The 14,385-nt window shown below is 40.6% G+C and overlaps 1 protein-coding gene across 1 annotated transcript in view; it reads left to right on the forward strand.

The window, feature by feature from the left end:
* Positions 1-14,385, forward strand: part of LOC133530450 (vitellogenin receptor-like) — a 57,267-nt gene that overhangs the window by 9,821 nt on the left and 33,061 nt on the right. Inside the window, exons 4-19 of the mRNA XM_061868359.1 lie at positions 1,147-1,264; positions 2,407-2,583; positions 3,329-3,592; positions 3,949-4,046; positions 5,442-5,549; positions 6,269-6,453; positions 6,709-6,790; positions 7,701-7,820; positions 8,902-9,061; positions 9,478-9,630; positions 9,877-10,026; positions 10,343-10,468; positions 11,334-11,478; positions 12,724-12,839; positions 13,138-13,242; positions 13,878-14,030. Coding sequence (XP_061724343.1) covers positions 1,147-1,264; positions 2,407-2,583; positions 3,329-3,592; positions 3,949-4,046; positions 5,442-5,549; positions 6,269-6,453; positions 6,709-6,790; positions 7,701-7,820; positions 8,902-9,061; positions 9,478-9,630; positions 9,877-10,026; positions 10,343-10,468; positions 11,334-11,478; positions 12,724-12,839; positions 13,138-13,242; positions 13,878-14,030 — 2,260 coding nt within the window. The remainder of the gene's footprint in view (positions 1-1,146; positions 1,265-2,406; positions 2,584-3,328; positions 3,593-3,948; positions 4,047-5,441; positions 5,550-6,268; positions 6,454-6,708; positions 6,791-7,700; positions 7,821-8,901; positions 9,062-9,477; positions 9,631-9,876; positions 10,027-10,342; positions 10,469-11,333; positions 11,479-12,723; positions 12,840-13,137; positions 13,243-13,877; positions 14,031-14,385) is intronic.

Genomic DNA, 14,385 nt, shown 5'->3' on the forward strand with positions numbered 1-14,385 from the left:
CACATTTTACCACTTTGGAAGTGTCTCTCGCGCAAACTATTCGTTTTAGAAAAAAATGATATTAGAAACCTCAATATCATTTTTGAAGACCTATCCATAGATACCCCACACGTATGGGTTTGATGAAAAAATATTTTTTGAGTTTCAGTTCTAAGTATGGGGAACCCCCAAAATTTATTGTTTTTTTTTCTATTTTTGTGTGAAAATCTTAATGCGGTTCATAGAATACATCCACTTACTAAGTTTGAACAGTACAGCTCTTATAGTTTCGGAAAAAAGTGGCTGTGACAGAATCGGACAGACAGACGGACATGACGAATCTGTAAGGGTTCCGTTTTTTGCCATTTGGCTACGGAACCCTAAAAATGATATTAGAAACCTAATATCATTTTTGAAGACCTATCCCTAGATATCCCACACGTATGGGTTTAATGAAAAAAAAATGACGTATTAAAAGGCGCTGATGGCTTAGCGGTAAGAGCGTGCGACTTGCAATCCGGAGGTCGCGGGTTCAAACCCGGGCTCGTACCAATGAGTTTTTCGGAACTTATGTACGAAATATCATTTGATATTTACCAGTCGCTTTTCGGTGAAGGAAAACATCGTGAGGAAACCGGACTAATCCCAATAAGACCTAGTTTACCGTCTGGGTTGGAAGGTCAGATAGCAGTCGCTTTCGTAAAAACTAGTGCCTACGCCAAATCTTGGGATTAGTTGTCAAGCGGACCCCAGGCTCCCATGAGCCGTGGCAATATGCCGGGACAACGCGAGGAAGAAGAGGAGATGACGTATTAAAAAAAATCTACTTACTAGATCTCGTTCAAACCAATTTTCGGTGGAAGTTTGCATGGTAATGTATATCATATATTTTTTTTCGATTTTTCATTCTGTTATTTTAGAAGTTACAGGGGGGACGCTTTGTGTGGTAGGGCACATCACTGCAGATATCATTCCAGATCTAAAGCAGAGCCCAACTAGGGAAGTACCTCCACCTTGCAGAATACCGCAGCCAAATAACAACTAACAGCGAGCCGTATGCTTGTTTGCCACCGACGTAGTATAAAAAGAATACGCTTCATATGGGTGTCAAATTCTGAAGATACTCTAGTATAACTCCGAAAAACTGTGAAACTTGTGATTTTTCAGTCTACATGCAGCAAGGCGTTTCAATGTGGAGACGGAACCTGTATCTCGGGCCTCTGGATGTGCGATGGGCACTACGACTGTGAGGACCGCAGCGACGAGGACATCGAGACAACTTGCAGTAAGTTAGACATCATACCGAAACCAAAGTATTTTAGTGTGATCATCCTCTTCCTCCATTCATCAGACTTCTGTCGCCCACTGCTGAGCCTGATAGGCCTTTCTTTGTGTTTGCCACTTTTTCCGGTCCTGGAGACCTAGCCAAACAAACATAGCATCTACAAACGCTAAACGAAAATTAAAAAATGTATCTGGATGACAGATACGAAGTCACGTAACTATTTCCATATATTATAGTACATTACGATACAAGTGCGAAAAATAGGAAATTCGAAACGAGTGGCGATAAATTAAAACACGACCGAAGGGAGTGTTTTAAATCGACACGAGTTGCGAATTACCTATTCGCACATGTATCGTACAACGTTTTACAGTACATATGGCCCTTTAAATGTTCGACACAGTAACGTAATATGCTACTTCTCGCACTAGTGCTATAAAGTAGCCCCATATGTACTGTAAAGTATATTATTTATGTTTCAATTGTTTTTTCTATCTATATTTGTCTTCTTGGCTAGGCCTCCTGGGTTAATCTCGTCCAGAAGTACCCCGTGATCTTCCGAATGGCGTCTATTCAACAAGCTAGCGGTCACCAGGGGTTTCTTTAATCCGAAAGTGGCCACCAATCCTATAACATTTTGCTCCACCTGCCATCAATGCCTGCCAACATGACCCACTCAATTCTTCAAAGCTTGGTAATGGCGTCATCTACGTCTCGCACTAAAACCTTAATGTGCCGACCAAAAAGGGCGCGGTTTTATCAGGACGGGTAATTGTCGATCACAGCAAGAATTTTGATGAAAATTTTAGATGCGAATGCGCGTCCACCCATCTACATCCACACCACATCGTGAGGAAACCGGACTAATCCCGACCAGGCCAATTTACCCTCTGGGTTGGAAGGTCAGATGGCAGTCGCTTTCGTAAAAACTAGTGCCTACGCCAAATCTTGGGATTAGTTGTCAAGCGGACCCCAGGCTCCCATGAGCCGTGGCAATATGCCGGGAGAACGCAAGGAAGAAGGAAGGGCGCGTCCACCCCTAACACAGATCTGACATTAAAGGTATTTTAACGGTTGCAGGTTTGTTTTCATTAGACAAATATGGTTTGATATTAAGTTTTTTACAAAATTGAAATTTTCAGGGCACTCCATAAACATGCACACGATAAGCGACGGCCAATCTTGCAACGAATTCCCTCCTATCGGATCGCGCCGCTACAAGTGCCTCGACTCTTCCTTCTGCCTGACACCTGACCAGATGTGCGACAACATCACCGACTGCAGAGATAATAGCGACGAGGGCCCGTTTTGCGACAAATGCGAGTTTTTTTTATATTTTTTGTCGGTTTAATTTTCTTTCAAAAGCTATGTACTACTTACTTCATCAAGACGATGCTATAAATTAATATTATAGGACATTTGTTACACAAATTGACTAAGCTCAATAAGGCTTGTGTTGAGGGTACTTAGACAACGATATATATAATATGTAAATATTTATAAATACTTAAATACATAGAAAACACCCATGACTCAGGTACAAATATCCATGCTCATCACACGAATAAATGCCCTTACCAGGATTTGAACCCGGGACCATCAGCTTCATAGGCAGGGTCACTACCCACTAGGCCAGACCGGTCGTCAAACCCAAATTCAAAGAGGTTGCGTTGTTTATCACGAAGGTCCTATGGTTACTTCTAGACTACTTCATCAGATCAGCTCATTACAATTATAGGTAGCATTGTCACCAATATTTTACAAATATATCATTATGGGGTCCAAAAACTGTTTGCAAATTTTGAAAACAACTTACAAAGTCCGTCTAAGCTAACTCTGTAGCGTGTTTGGTAGCACAGAGTGTGAAAGTGTTATCATAAACGTTAAATTTGTAGTAAATTATGACATTTAAAATAACACTTTTACGCTCTGTACTATCAAATACCTCTGTAGGTACAGAGTTAGTTTATAAGGACTCCACACACTTAGTTACACTCAAACCTTGGAATCTGTATAGAATCTTATGATTTTAAGACATAATACTAACATACTTTCTTTTTCCAGGGCACTCGATGTGCGTTAACACCACCTGTCCGACCTTCATCACAAAATGTACCCCAGATCGCACCGGCCCTCTTTGTCTTTGCGACCCCTCCCCAAACACCCACCTCTACAATGAAACTACCAAAAAATGCGAGGACGTGGACGAGTGTCTGTCAGAACGGCCGAGTTGCAGTCATCATTGCAAGAATTTCGACGGACATTTTCGATGCGAATGCGAGCGCGGATATGTTGCGGATGATTTTCGATATCTCTGTTTTGCTCAGGGTAAGTTAAAATTATAATAAGCTACCTTACTGTCAGCCTAAGTCGAGACAGGGACGCATTTTTGTCAGAACGGCCGATTCGCAGCCATCGTTGCAAGAATTTCGACGGATATTTTCGATACGAACGTCGAACGCGGATATGTTGCGTATGATATTCAATATGTCTGTTTTCCTCAAGGTAAGTTAAAATAAAATTTAGGATAATATTATATACTTGCTACGAGCCTAGAGATAGGGACGTGTTTTTGTCAGAACGGCCGATTTTTAGATATCGCTTCTAAAAATAGTATTTTTTTTATGTAAATTCTAACAAGATTGTATTTTTAAAACGTAAACTGATTTGTTTTTTTCCTGCAGGTCCAGAAGCGATGCTTTTCTATAGCACTGAGAAAGATATTCGATATATCAAGGTCAAAACCAAGCAAGAAGTTGTTGTCGCCACGGGTATCAAAAAGGTACGTACGTTAACAAGAGTTAAGTCTGATTCGAAGCCTATATATAAATATCCCACTACCAGACAAAGCACCCTCCCTTTTCCCTCTTAAACTTCTAATCCTTAACTCCGGTCTCCTATGTAATTTGCATTATGGCACCCGTAACATCACATTTTAACCTACACTGCATATACGTTGAATGTCGCCATTTTTAGGGTTCCGTAGCCAAATGGCAAAAAACGGAACCCTTATGGATTCGTCATGTCTGTCTGTCTGTCTGTCCGTCCGTCCGTCCGTATGTCACAGCCATTTTTTTCCGAAACTATAAGAACTAATACTGTTGAAACTTGGTAAGTAGATGTATTCTGTAAACCGCATTAAAATTTTCACACAAAAATAGAAAAAAAAAAACAATAAATTTTGGGGGTTCCCCATACATAGATTCTTACTTCATAAAACAGAGGGGAGGGTGTCTGCCTCTTCTTATATAGGGGTTAGAGGGGGGTCAAATACTGGCTAAATTCGTCTTATCTAATCAATGAATGGCGCCCATATGGTCAGCCCAGTCCAACTTAAGCCTAGTGCTTCTGGCAGCAACGTCGACAATGATATTTGACGATCTTTTTGTGAAATTCTTATTATTAAGTTTACCATATCTATAATAGTTCAATGTTTTTTTTAGAACAATAATAACTGCATCAATAAATTGCTCTGATATTTAGATTAAGATGATATTTGTAAAATTTGACGATTTAAAAGTGCTTGTTGCTAGGCCTATTTGAATAAAGAATATTTTGACTTTGACAATGTTTGTTTTGGGTCACAATGTTCTTAGTATAGGGTGCCTACCGGGCGTTGAATAACAAGTCCGTTGTAGACACACTATGTTTAATTTAAAAGTTTAAGGACAGTTACAAGAGAGAAGAAGCACAGGCACAAGAGCATAGAAAGCACAGATTACAGTCAGAAGGAAGGAAACACGAAAGAAAGCGAAATAACACAAAATTAGGCGTAAGCACTGCACTCGCGTATGTAGCGGATCGATAAGCGGAGAGACATGCATTCGCCGTCGCGGATGAGATCGCACTGCCGGAGCGGCGCCAGCGCCGGCCGCTGTATAGCCAAACCGGCTACGTGGTCTATGCTATTCCCAACCATCCGCTCGCGCGCCGATACTATCTAACCGACTCCGGCGGGGAGGTTAATACGTTAATCATGATTATAATGCTGTGTGCAGTGATCGCCACATTAGTGTATCAGATTCGGTCAATCTTTTTCACTCGCATACTGGGAGTCCATAATGGCATACACATATCTTATACCTGTGTTGTAAACAGTTTTTGTTCTCCTACCTGACTTCCCCTGAGTATTTTCTTGTACGATTGCTCTATTTCCCACATTGTTTATTTTTTACAGAGCCATGGGGTGTCCTACGACGGCAAGTATCTCTACTGGGTAGAGACAGCGGAAGGACACCAGGCTATAGTGAGAGCTCACCTGGAAAATGTCGCAGAGACAAAACAGGTAGAAGTGCATCTCTGTTGGCATATTTGTATAGGTTTACACTTTTTTATGATATTGGAGACAAATGCCTATTCTTGGGATTAGTTGCCAAGCGGACCCCAGGCTCCCATGAGCCTTGGCAAAATGCCGGGACAACGCGAGGAAGATGAAGATCGTAGAATCGCCCAATGGTAAGCAACTACCGTCACGCATGGACACTTTCTAACCAGTGGGGGTTGCAAGTCCGTTGCCGGTCTTTAAAATGGGAGTAAAAGTAGGTACGCTCTTTTCCTGAAGGTTCCAAGCCTTTCGAGGTCGCATCGCGAAATAGGTACCGCAGGCGACAGTTGATCCCACATGCAGTTTAACTGTGCGAGGCAGGAAGTTTATGGAGAAACTCACAGTTGAGGACTGCCGACCAACTAAGGGGTGAAGATATACTCGTGTTTGTACGACTATTCGAAACGTAAGTGCTTGTTGCTAGGCCTTCTTGGATAAAGAATATTTTGAATCAACGCCTTTGAATTTCTTCGCGGATGTATGCAAGTTTCCTCACGATGTTTTCCTATGATACTTATATAAAAAGCAAATAAAATACTTCATAAAATAAACTGTCAATTAGTTATTTCATAATACTAACTCGATTATTGAATACAGTGGATTTATAACTAACCTAACCTAACCCACCCCTCAGATGACTCGCTTTTTTGTGGTACTTTACAAGAGCCGTTTGTTCTCAGATCCTTGTGAGCCTAGGTCTATACGACGCCGGTGACATAGCAGTGGACTGGCTAGGAAACAACATCTACTTCACCGACACGTCACGCGGCGCCATCTATGTGTGCATCACGGACGGATCTGTGTGTGCTCGCATCCGGACAGCTACGTTGAGGCCGAAATTTGTTACGCTGGATGTCAAGAATGGGTAAGAGAGCTTGTTTTTAATAGGTGTTACAGAGAGATGTAACTATAGACTGGCTAGGGAACAACATCAAATTCAACGAGACATCGCGCGGCGCCATCAACATCTGCCTCTCGGATGGATCTGTGTGCTCGCATCCGGCGTACAGCTACTTTTGAGGCCGAAATTTGTTACGCCGGATGTCAACAGAACTATTTTTCTAGATAATGTTAGAAATAGCGATGTAGCTTTAGACTAGCTAACATCTTCGTTTTTCAGATTAATGTATTGGGCCGACGTCGCCGGTCTCCGAGGAGGTCACGTGATCATGCGCGCGCGCATGGATGGCTCCGACCACGAGGTTAGTTATATCTGCCTCTACTATAGTATCAATTGGTATAATCCAAAAAGTTTATGCATGTAAGTAAGTAAGTAAAGTAAATATTCTTTATTGCACCAACAATTATACATTTTACATACATGTAAAACTACAAATGAATTGTACCCAATTCTCATTTTGTCAGAGAGGGAATTTGTACTGTACCACGCAACCAAAACATCGTAAGTGCCCTAAAAATTCATGCCTTACGTGTTTAAATAAGTAATAGTACTACTGTACAGAAAGGAAACTTCCTACAAAACCGAAGTTTGACAACGATTCAGGGCCGAATCATGTTGTCCCTTTCTAATATGTGGAACTATCCTTTTCAGCTATTTAGGGTTATCAAAATTCATATAATTATCTTATCTGTGGTTAATGCACGTAAAGGAACGTCAAGTTGTGCCAACCCTAATAATTGCTCGGAGGAATGCTGAGCCGAATGGAGCCGAGAAAGCCCGAACGCTCTAGTTTCCTTCCCCTGGCTCCGCTTCCATAGTTTGTTGTAAAAACATCAACAAAAAATGTTTAGATTTTAATGAGTGTGACTAACTCTGTAGTATGTATAGTTAATATTGACCTATTTATTGTTTTCGATTATGCAAATTTTCTAATTTATTATAGTTTTTTTTCTCCTGATTATTTATAATTATTTATATTGTTTTATGGCTACTGACTGTCTGTTTAAAAATTTTCTATTCATCTATTTATATATGTTTATGTCTAATTTCAATTTTGCTATTTTTAAATGCTTAGATTTGACATTATATTTACACGCTTTCTTGCAAGCAAAATACACATTGTACCTGAATAGTTCTAACACCTTTAAATCGAATTGAATTGAATTGAATAGTAATATTACTTCAATGATCTAACCATTACATTTTCTTAGGTAATGACAGCCAGCCTCAACAATTTCGCTACGGGGTTGGCACTAGATGCACCGAACGCCCGCTTATATTTCGTCGACAGAACAGTCATGGTGCTCAAAGTCGACACGAAACAGATCTATGTAAGTATGGTGTTTCTATTCCCATTTGTCTCCGCTGGGCACAGATTTACAGCGTGTATTTTTGATACGACCGCATAATCAAAGGGTAATTAGTTTAGACTTTAATGCACTGACATACATATACTATATCTCAATGCTTTAATGAACACAGCTTCTTAGGCTTTATAAAAAATGGGCGACTTTTATTTTTCCATATAAAATAATTCAGCAAACAATCTATCACTGCTTTGTCTAGAATCAAAACGTCGCATTCAATTACGCGACGTCACAACTGTCACAAGTGACAATTATGTACGAAGTACTTTGCCGCTCGAAAAAAAAACATGAATACTGTGGTAGTCACGAATAAATTCAATAAAACTTTCAGAATTGTTTTATAGCACTAAAACTTATGTCTAAGTGAAGTTTGCGGTTATATCAAAAATACACACGGTATAGGTTAAAAATATATAGAATAGGTGCATTCATATGAATTATTCCCATCAGTCCCGCCCCATGTATGGCGACGGTTACGTGGGGCGGGGATAAATGAGAATACACCGCAATTTTAATTCGCCCACGAAGTTCGACGCAACGCATGTACATTATGAAAATAGCTTCCGTAACTCAGTATGCAATGCGGTGACGCGGTGTTGCCGGTGTCCCATAGCTTGGGTCTACTTGGGCTTTAACTCATTTTGAAAAAAATAAGTTTAATAGTCGATTAAATTCTAAATATGCTAAAAAAACATAAACATCGGTTGAGAAATACGACCGGTAGCCTCCTCCGGCCCAGCCATACAAATGTAAAATCCAAATTTGCTACTGAAATCTGAAACTGCTATCTAGGAAATAGAGTTGATTTTGTTTGGTTCGAAAATTGAAAAAAAAAAAACAAGAGAAATGCAACTCTATTCCAATTGAATATTATTTAAATTTCATGCTTCATTTTGACCTTAGGACGATAGTAGAATGACGGACGATAGGACATACGAAAGTATTTTTGCCCAAGCTCAAACAGAGGGAAGAAACCAATGCTACATTCGTTTAACCAACTTCATAATTTAATAGCAGGAGGTTTTCAATTAAGTCTTTTTTTCAGTCCCTTTTCCAAGCGCGTCTCCACCACCCATACGCGATATCCGTGTTCGAGAACACGGTGTATTGGAGCGATTGGACCTCCAACACGATACAGACCACAGACAAGCTACACTTGGAGGGGAAGAGGAACGCTCTCGCTAAGCTGCACGCTCCCGTCTATGGTTAGTACTATCATAGGACCAAATACTCCGATGTGTGCGCACTAGGCACCACTTGTTTCCAGTGCACACATCTTGACCATCTATGTTGACCATAAACTGCCTATAGAAAACTACAATTGGTAATGAAAGTGGTGTGTCAAAAAAGTATAGGTAATCGTATTTTTTATTTGGATTCAGTCAACAAGGCCTATATTACAAATAACTTATACATGAACATAAAACAAGTACATATACATATTATAGGTAAATTTCATAAACTTAAAACTACACACTATTCTGGCGATAGAACTGCGGGGCATCGTTGAATCATCTGATCTTGAGTCGAATTCGGCAGTTTGCTCCGAAACAGGTTTGAACTCACGACCTTGCTATTTTTTTGTCTATTTTGGATTTCAGAGGATTGTTTTTATTTTTAGGAATGCACATCTTCCACCCAGTGCTGTTGCTCACCCAGGACCCGAACCCATGCGCCCATCACAAGTGCTCCCATCTCTGCCTGCTCACGTCTAACGCTAACCACTCCTGCGCATGCCCTGCTGGCATGAAGCTTAACGGGACTACTTGTTATAGTAAGTTATACGCCTGTCATCATCCACCCAGCACTGTTGCTAACCCAGGACCCGATATTTTTATCATAGTCCACAACCACGTTTGGAAAAACGGTAGAAGTACATGCTATTCCACGTCTGATATGATAAGACTATAGACCTGCTGGGAGGCTAAACCTAACGATGCAAGGATGACGGTGATACAAATACACGATTGAAATTTTGATGTTAGCTGTAGCCTGTGACGTCATTATTCTTATGTTCTAGATGAACCCACCTACCGTCCACAATACCTCGTCGTCGGTGCCGGCGCGTCTTTCACACGATTCCGATACGATACTCTCGGAAACCCTGAGGCTCACGCTGCTAACTTCGACATAGGAAGGGTTCAGGCGATGGCGTATGACAGTAGAAGAGGTAAGAGATACATTTCTAGTACTTAGGGGTTGTTGAGTTATAGAATTCAAAGAATCTTGCAAACTCAAGTCATAGGCAGTAGCAGAAGGCGAGGCTTAGTTTCGAAGGTATGCTCTAGAAAACCTAATACTCACTTAACGGTACATAGTGGCGATGGGGTAAGAGAAAAATTGGGGCAAAAGAATTGATTGATTTGTTATAACTAACCAGTCACAATTTAAATTGCTTATTAATGTTGTCTGCATATAGATGGGTAACGGCATCTTTTATCTATTTATCGTGCCTAGTGCCTTTACGGACTGTTTATGCTTCACAGACACCCTGTACATTTATGACGGCATGCGCAAATGTATCGTCAAGATCGAAATGGCCGATTTCACCCTCGGCATCACCCACGTATTCGCTTACAATGGGCTTGAAAACGTTGTCGATATGGATTACGGTGAGTACATAGCTATTAAACTAATTTAAACTGACGTAAGTCATCCTAACACTAAGCAAATAATACGATTTTATTCATTATCAAACGCAATAGTACATGAAAGCGTAATTTACGATGGCCGCGCACTGCGTACTGCTACACACCGCGCCGCGCGCTGGGCAACGACGTCGCGGCAAGATCTTCCCCAACGGTTATCTCATAGGCACCTCGAGTGAGTTTTACCGTATTATTAGCTTAGCTATTGGTTTGCTTCGTTTTATGTTAATGACGCATATGTTGTGTTTTTTGGACGATAGAATAGTGAGTATGTAACTTAATGTTTACGCCTGTTCATTTGGGAGCACTGCACCTAATGGTCTTTGCTCTGAACAAACAGGCAGATCATGAGAAGAGGCACCCGTGTTGAGGCATCAAGATTGACGCCATACAACTCCGTATGTCTCTCACATCTTTACTATACATACCCCTAAAGTGGGTGTATTCTCAGTTGTCTCCACCCTACGTGACCGCTGCCACGTGAGGCGGAGGACAAATGGGAACGATTTATATGTAGCGCCTATTCCCATATGTGTCCGGCGGGAATAAATGAGAATACATCTTTAAGTGTTATTTTGTATGTATTAGATAGTGAGTACGAAACAAATAGTATTTTTACAACTTTTTTAATCTAACTTTCAACGATTTTGAACACCGGTTCGATCGCTTTTAATCAACTGCTCGCAAACCTGCTTGATAATAAAAATATTTTTTAAAAATGTTTAAAAAGAGTACTTAGTTCTACGTACTTAATAAATAACCAACGATCGTTGTCTATACTCAAAAAAATTACAATAATATACTGTAATAAGCAAGAATATCTTTACAGATTACGTGACTGACAACCTATACGTGCTGGATTCTGGTCGGCGGTTCCTGGAAGTGTTTTCCCTGAAGGACGGCAAACGGGCTTTACTCCATCGCTTCCCCGACCAGGAGATACCTGTCAGCTTCTGCATTCTTCAACATTTCGGGTATGTTATATGATTGACCGAGCGACGGCTTCGTTTCAGCTTGGACTTCGTATCTCCAGATGTTCTCCTCTGCAGGCTGCATTTTTCAACGGATTCTCTTGAAATTTGTGAGTGAGAGTGAATTTATTTGTCTATTCAATTTTGGTAATTTCTCAAAATGGCGTAGCCGTGAGGCTTAGCGAGAGGTCATAGAGCCACTATTAGTTTTAGGTATGGCATGATCGCCATATGACCTCTAGTGTCCGACGGGTATAAAATAATCTCTCTGAGATCAAGTGATGAGTCAAGCGAGCTCTACTGTGCTTTTCTGACTAAAGAAACTCACTGATTACCAGTTTGCCGGACGATATCGGCCTATAGGGACCGTGCGCGTTGGAGGATCTGCCATCTTGTGGCCTGAATCGGAACAATAAACATGTACATTCACACGTCACGTGTTTTCTTGTGCATAGTAGGTTCTGCCATCTTGTGGGCTAAATCGGAACAGTAAACATCATATTTACGCCTCGCGCCAAAAATCTGACGGCTTCTGTGCTGCCTCCTACAGTTCATGCTCGCTCCCTATCTTATTCGCAAAAGCTAACTATCGCGAAAAACTGACATTTATTCATTCATTTACTCATGCATAACAATAAAATATTGTGTTGAACATAGCTTAAAATTAAAAATGAAACATTACATTATATTGAAAAAATTAAAGCTTAATTAGTGATGAGATGACGATATTAATTAAAAGTATTAAAAAATATATGTATAATTTTAAATGAAAATTTGTATCATGTCAATAAGATTTATTTATATATCAATCAAGCAAATAAAATGTCAATGAATGATAATAATTTTTTTTTAGAAATTTAAGATTTGCTAAGATATGTTAAAACTAGAATAACACAACATATAGATCAGGCCGATATCGTCGCGAACTAGTAATCAGTGGGCCCCTTAATAGGTACGTTCCCTTTTGATTATATACTACACATTTTACATAATTCTAATAATTTTATAACCACTAGGCGTAGGGGTCGGCGTCTGCCGGGGTATTCCCATTTGTCCGCAGCCCGCTTGATCCGGCCGGGTACAGATGGGAACAATTCATTCCCATTTGTCTTTAGCGGGGATAAATGGGAATGCAGCCGTCTGCCGCTAATGTCGAAGACGCTTTTTCGATCCCAGTCTGGATACTGAAGGCATTGGTTATTTTTCTTTATTATATGACATCTATTAAAGTTTCTATGAATGTTACAGGAGACTACTTGTTGCTGTGGTGGAGAGTGAGCAGAATAATGAGATACATATCGACAGTATCGGCTTAGACGGCGACGAGAGGGACCATCAGCACGTTATAATGAATAATTTGAAAGGTATCTAGTACAGTCACCATCAGATATATCGGAGCGGCCGAGGTTCTCAAAATTATCTGAGCACGCACTCTAACGCTTTGACAATAGAGGCGTGTTCAGATATTTGTTATGTTGTTTATTAATATTCAAGTTTTCACTTCTGCCGGCACTTCCAAAGTGCAACCCGTTGTTTTTTTTTTACGGAAGCGACTTCGATCGGTTCCTTTCACGCCAAAGGGGAAACTAAGGCCTTTATTGGGATTAGTCCGATTTCCTCACGATAATATTAAACAAACTAAACTTTCTCCATTCTATCCAGGGCCTCGCGTTAGACTCCGCAATCTCCACGACTCCGACATGGTGGCCGTGTCAGATGAAGGCAGCAACTCCATTGAGTTCATACACCTGCGAACATTACCACGAGGTACGTACGTATGTAATTATTCCCTTGGTCATCAAAATCCTTTTCCCCATCACCTTACTCCTTCCCTTTTGGCCATGAGAAAGTGATCAATACAACATCTATTACATTTTGAGGACCGGTTTGGCCTAGTGGGTAGTGACCCTGCCCACGAAGCTAATGGTCCCGGGTATCCTGGTAAGGGCATTTATTGGTGTGATGAGCATGGATATTTGTTCCTGAGTCATGGGTGTTTTCTATGTATTTAAGTTTTTATAAATATTTATATATTATATAGGTATATCGTTGTCTAAGTACCCTCAACACAAGCCTTATTGAGCTTACTGTGGGACTTAGTCTATGTGTGTAATAATGTCCTATAATATTTATTTATTACATATCAGAACATCCATCGTCGTGGATACTAAAGCACTAAAGACATCTACTACTACTAAAGTTTATGGAGTATATGGACAGTTAAGTACGTGTGTATTCTGTAGTTTTAACAGATGTTAGAATTTAAGTAGTTAAAAAGTAGTTTTATATGCAATACAGGTTTTACATACGCTTCTAAGACGCCCTTTGACGTCACCAGGCTTTCCGGATTGGCTTCAATGTGTTAACGATTTGAGCTATTTCTGTATTACTTGTTCCCTCAGGTGTTAGGCAAGACATCAGAAAACGTCTACCAACAGCAGCAAGCAGCCTGGCAGTGACGATGCCTTACATGTTCTGGTCTGACGGAAGGACTCCCCGAGTGTTCTGGGACGAGTATTTGGGGGAGACGACCACGCCGAGACGTGTCGAGCTCTGTACGTATTCACTTAGCACTTATTGCTTCAAATTGGCAGGATATTAGGAAACTATCGACAGCTGCGAGCAGCCTGTCAGTGATGAATCCTTACATGTTCCGATCTGATGTAAGATCTCCCCTTCTGGGACGAGTATTTGGGGTAGACGTCCACGCCGAGACATGTCGAGCTCTGTATGTATTCAAGCTGTCAGCGGATGATGGACGCATCGTGTTATAATGACAAGATAAATTACTTAGTCGTCTCTTTCCACTGGACGGTGTTAAAAAGTGAATATTGGTCTATCATGATATTATCACGCGATGACCACGTCCAGTACTTACCGCAGATTAAATACCTATTGAAAGAACGTTCA

This window comes from Cydia pomonella, chromosome 22 (assembly GCF_033807575.1).
Source record: "Cydia pomonella isolate Wapato2018A chromosome 22, ilCydPomo1, whole genome shotgun sequence".
NCBI lineage: Eukaryota > Metazoa > Arthropoda > Insecta > Lepidoptera > Tortricidae > Cydia > Cydia pomonella.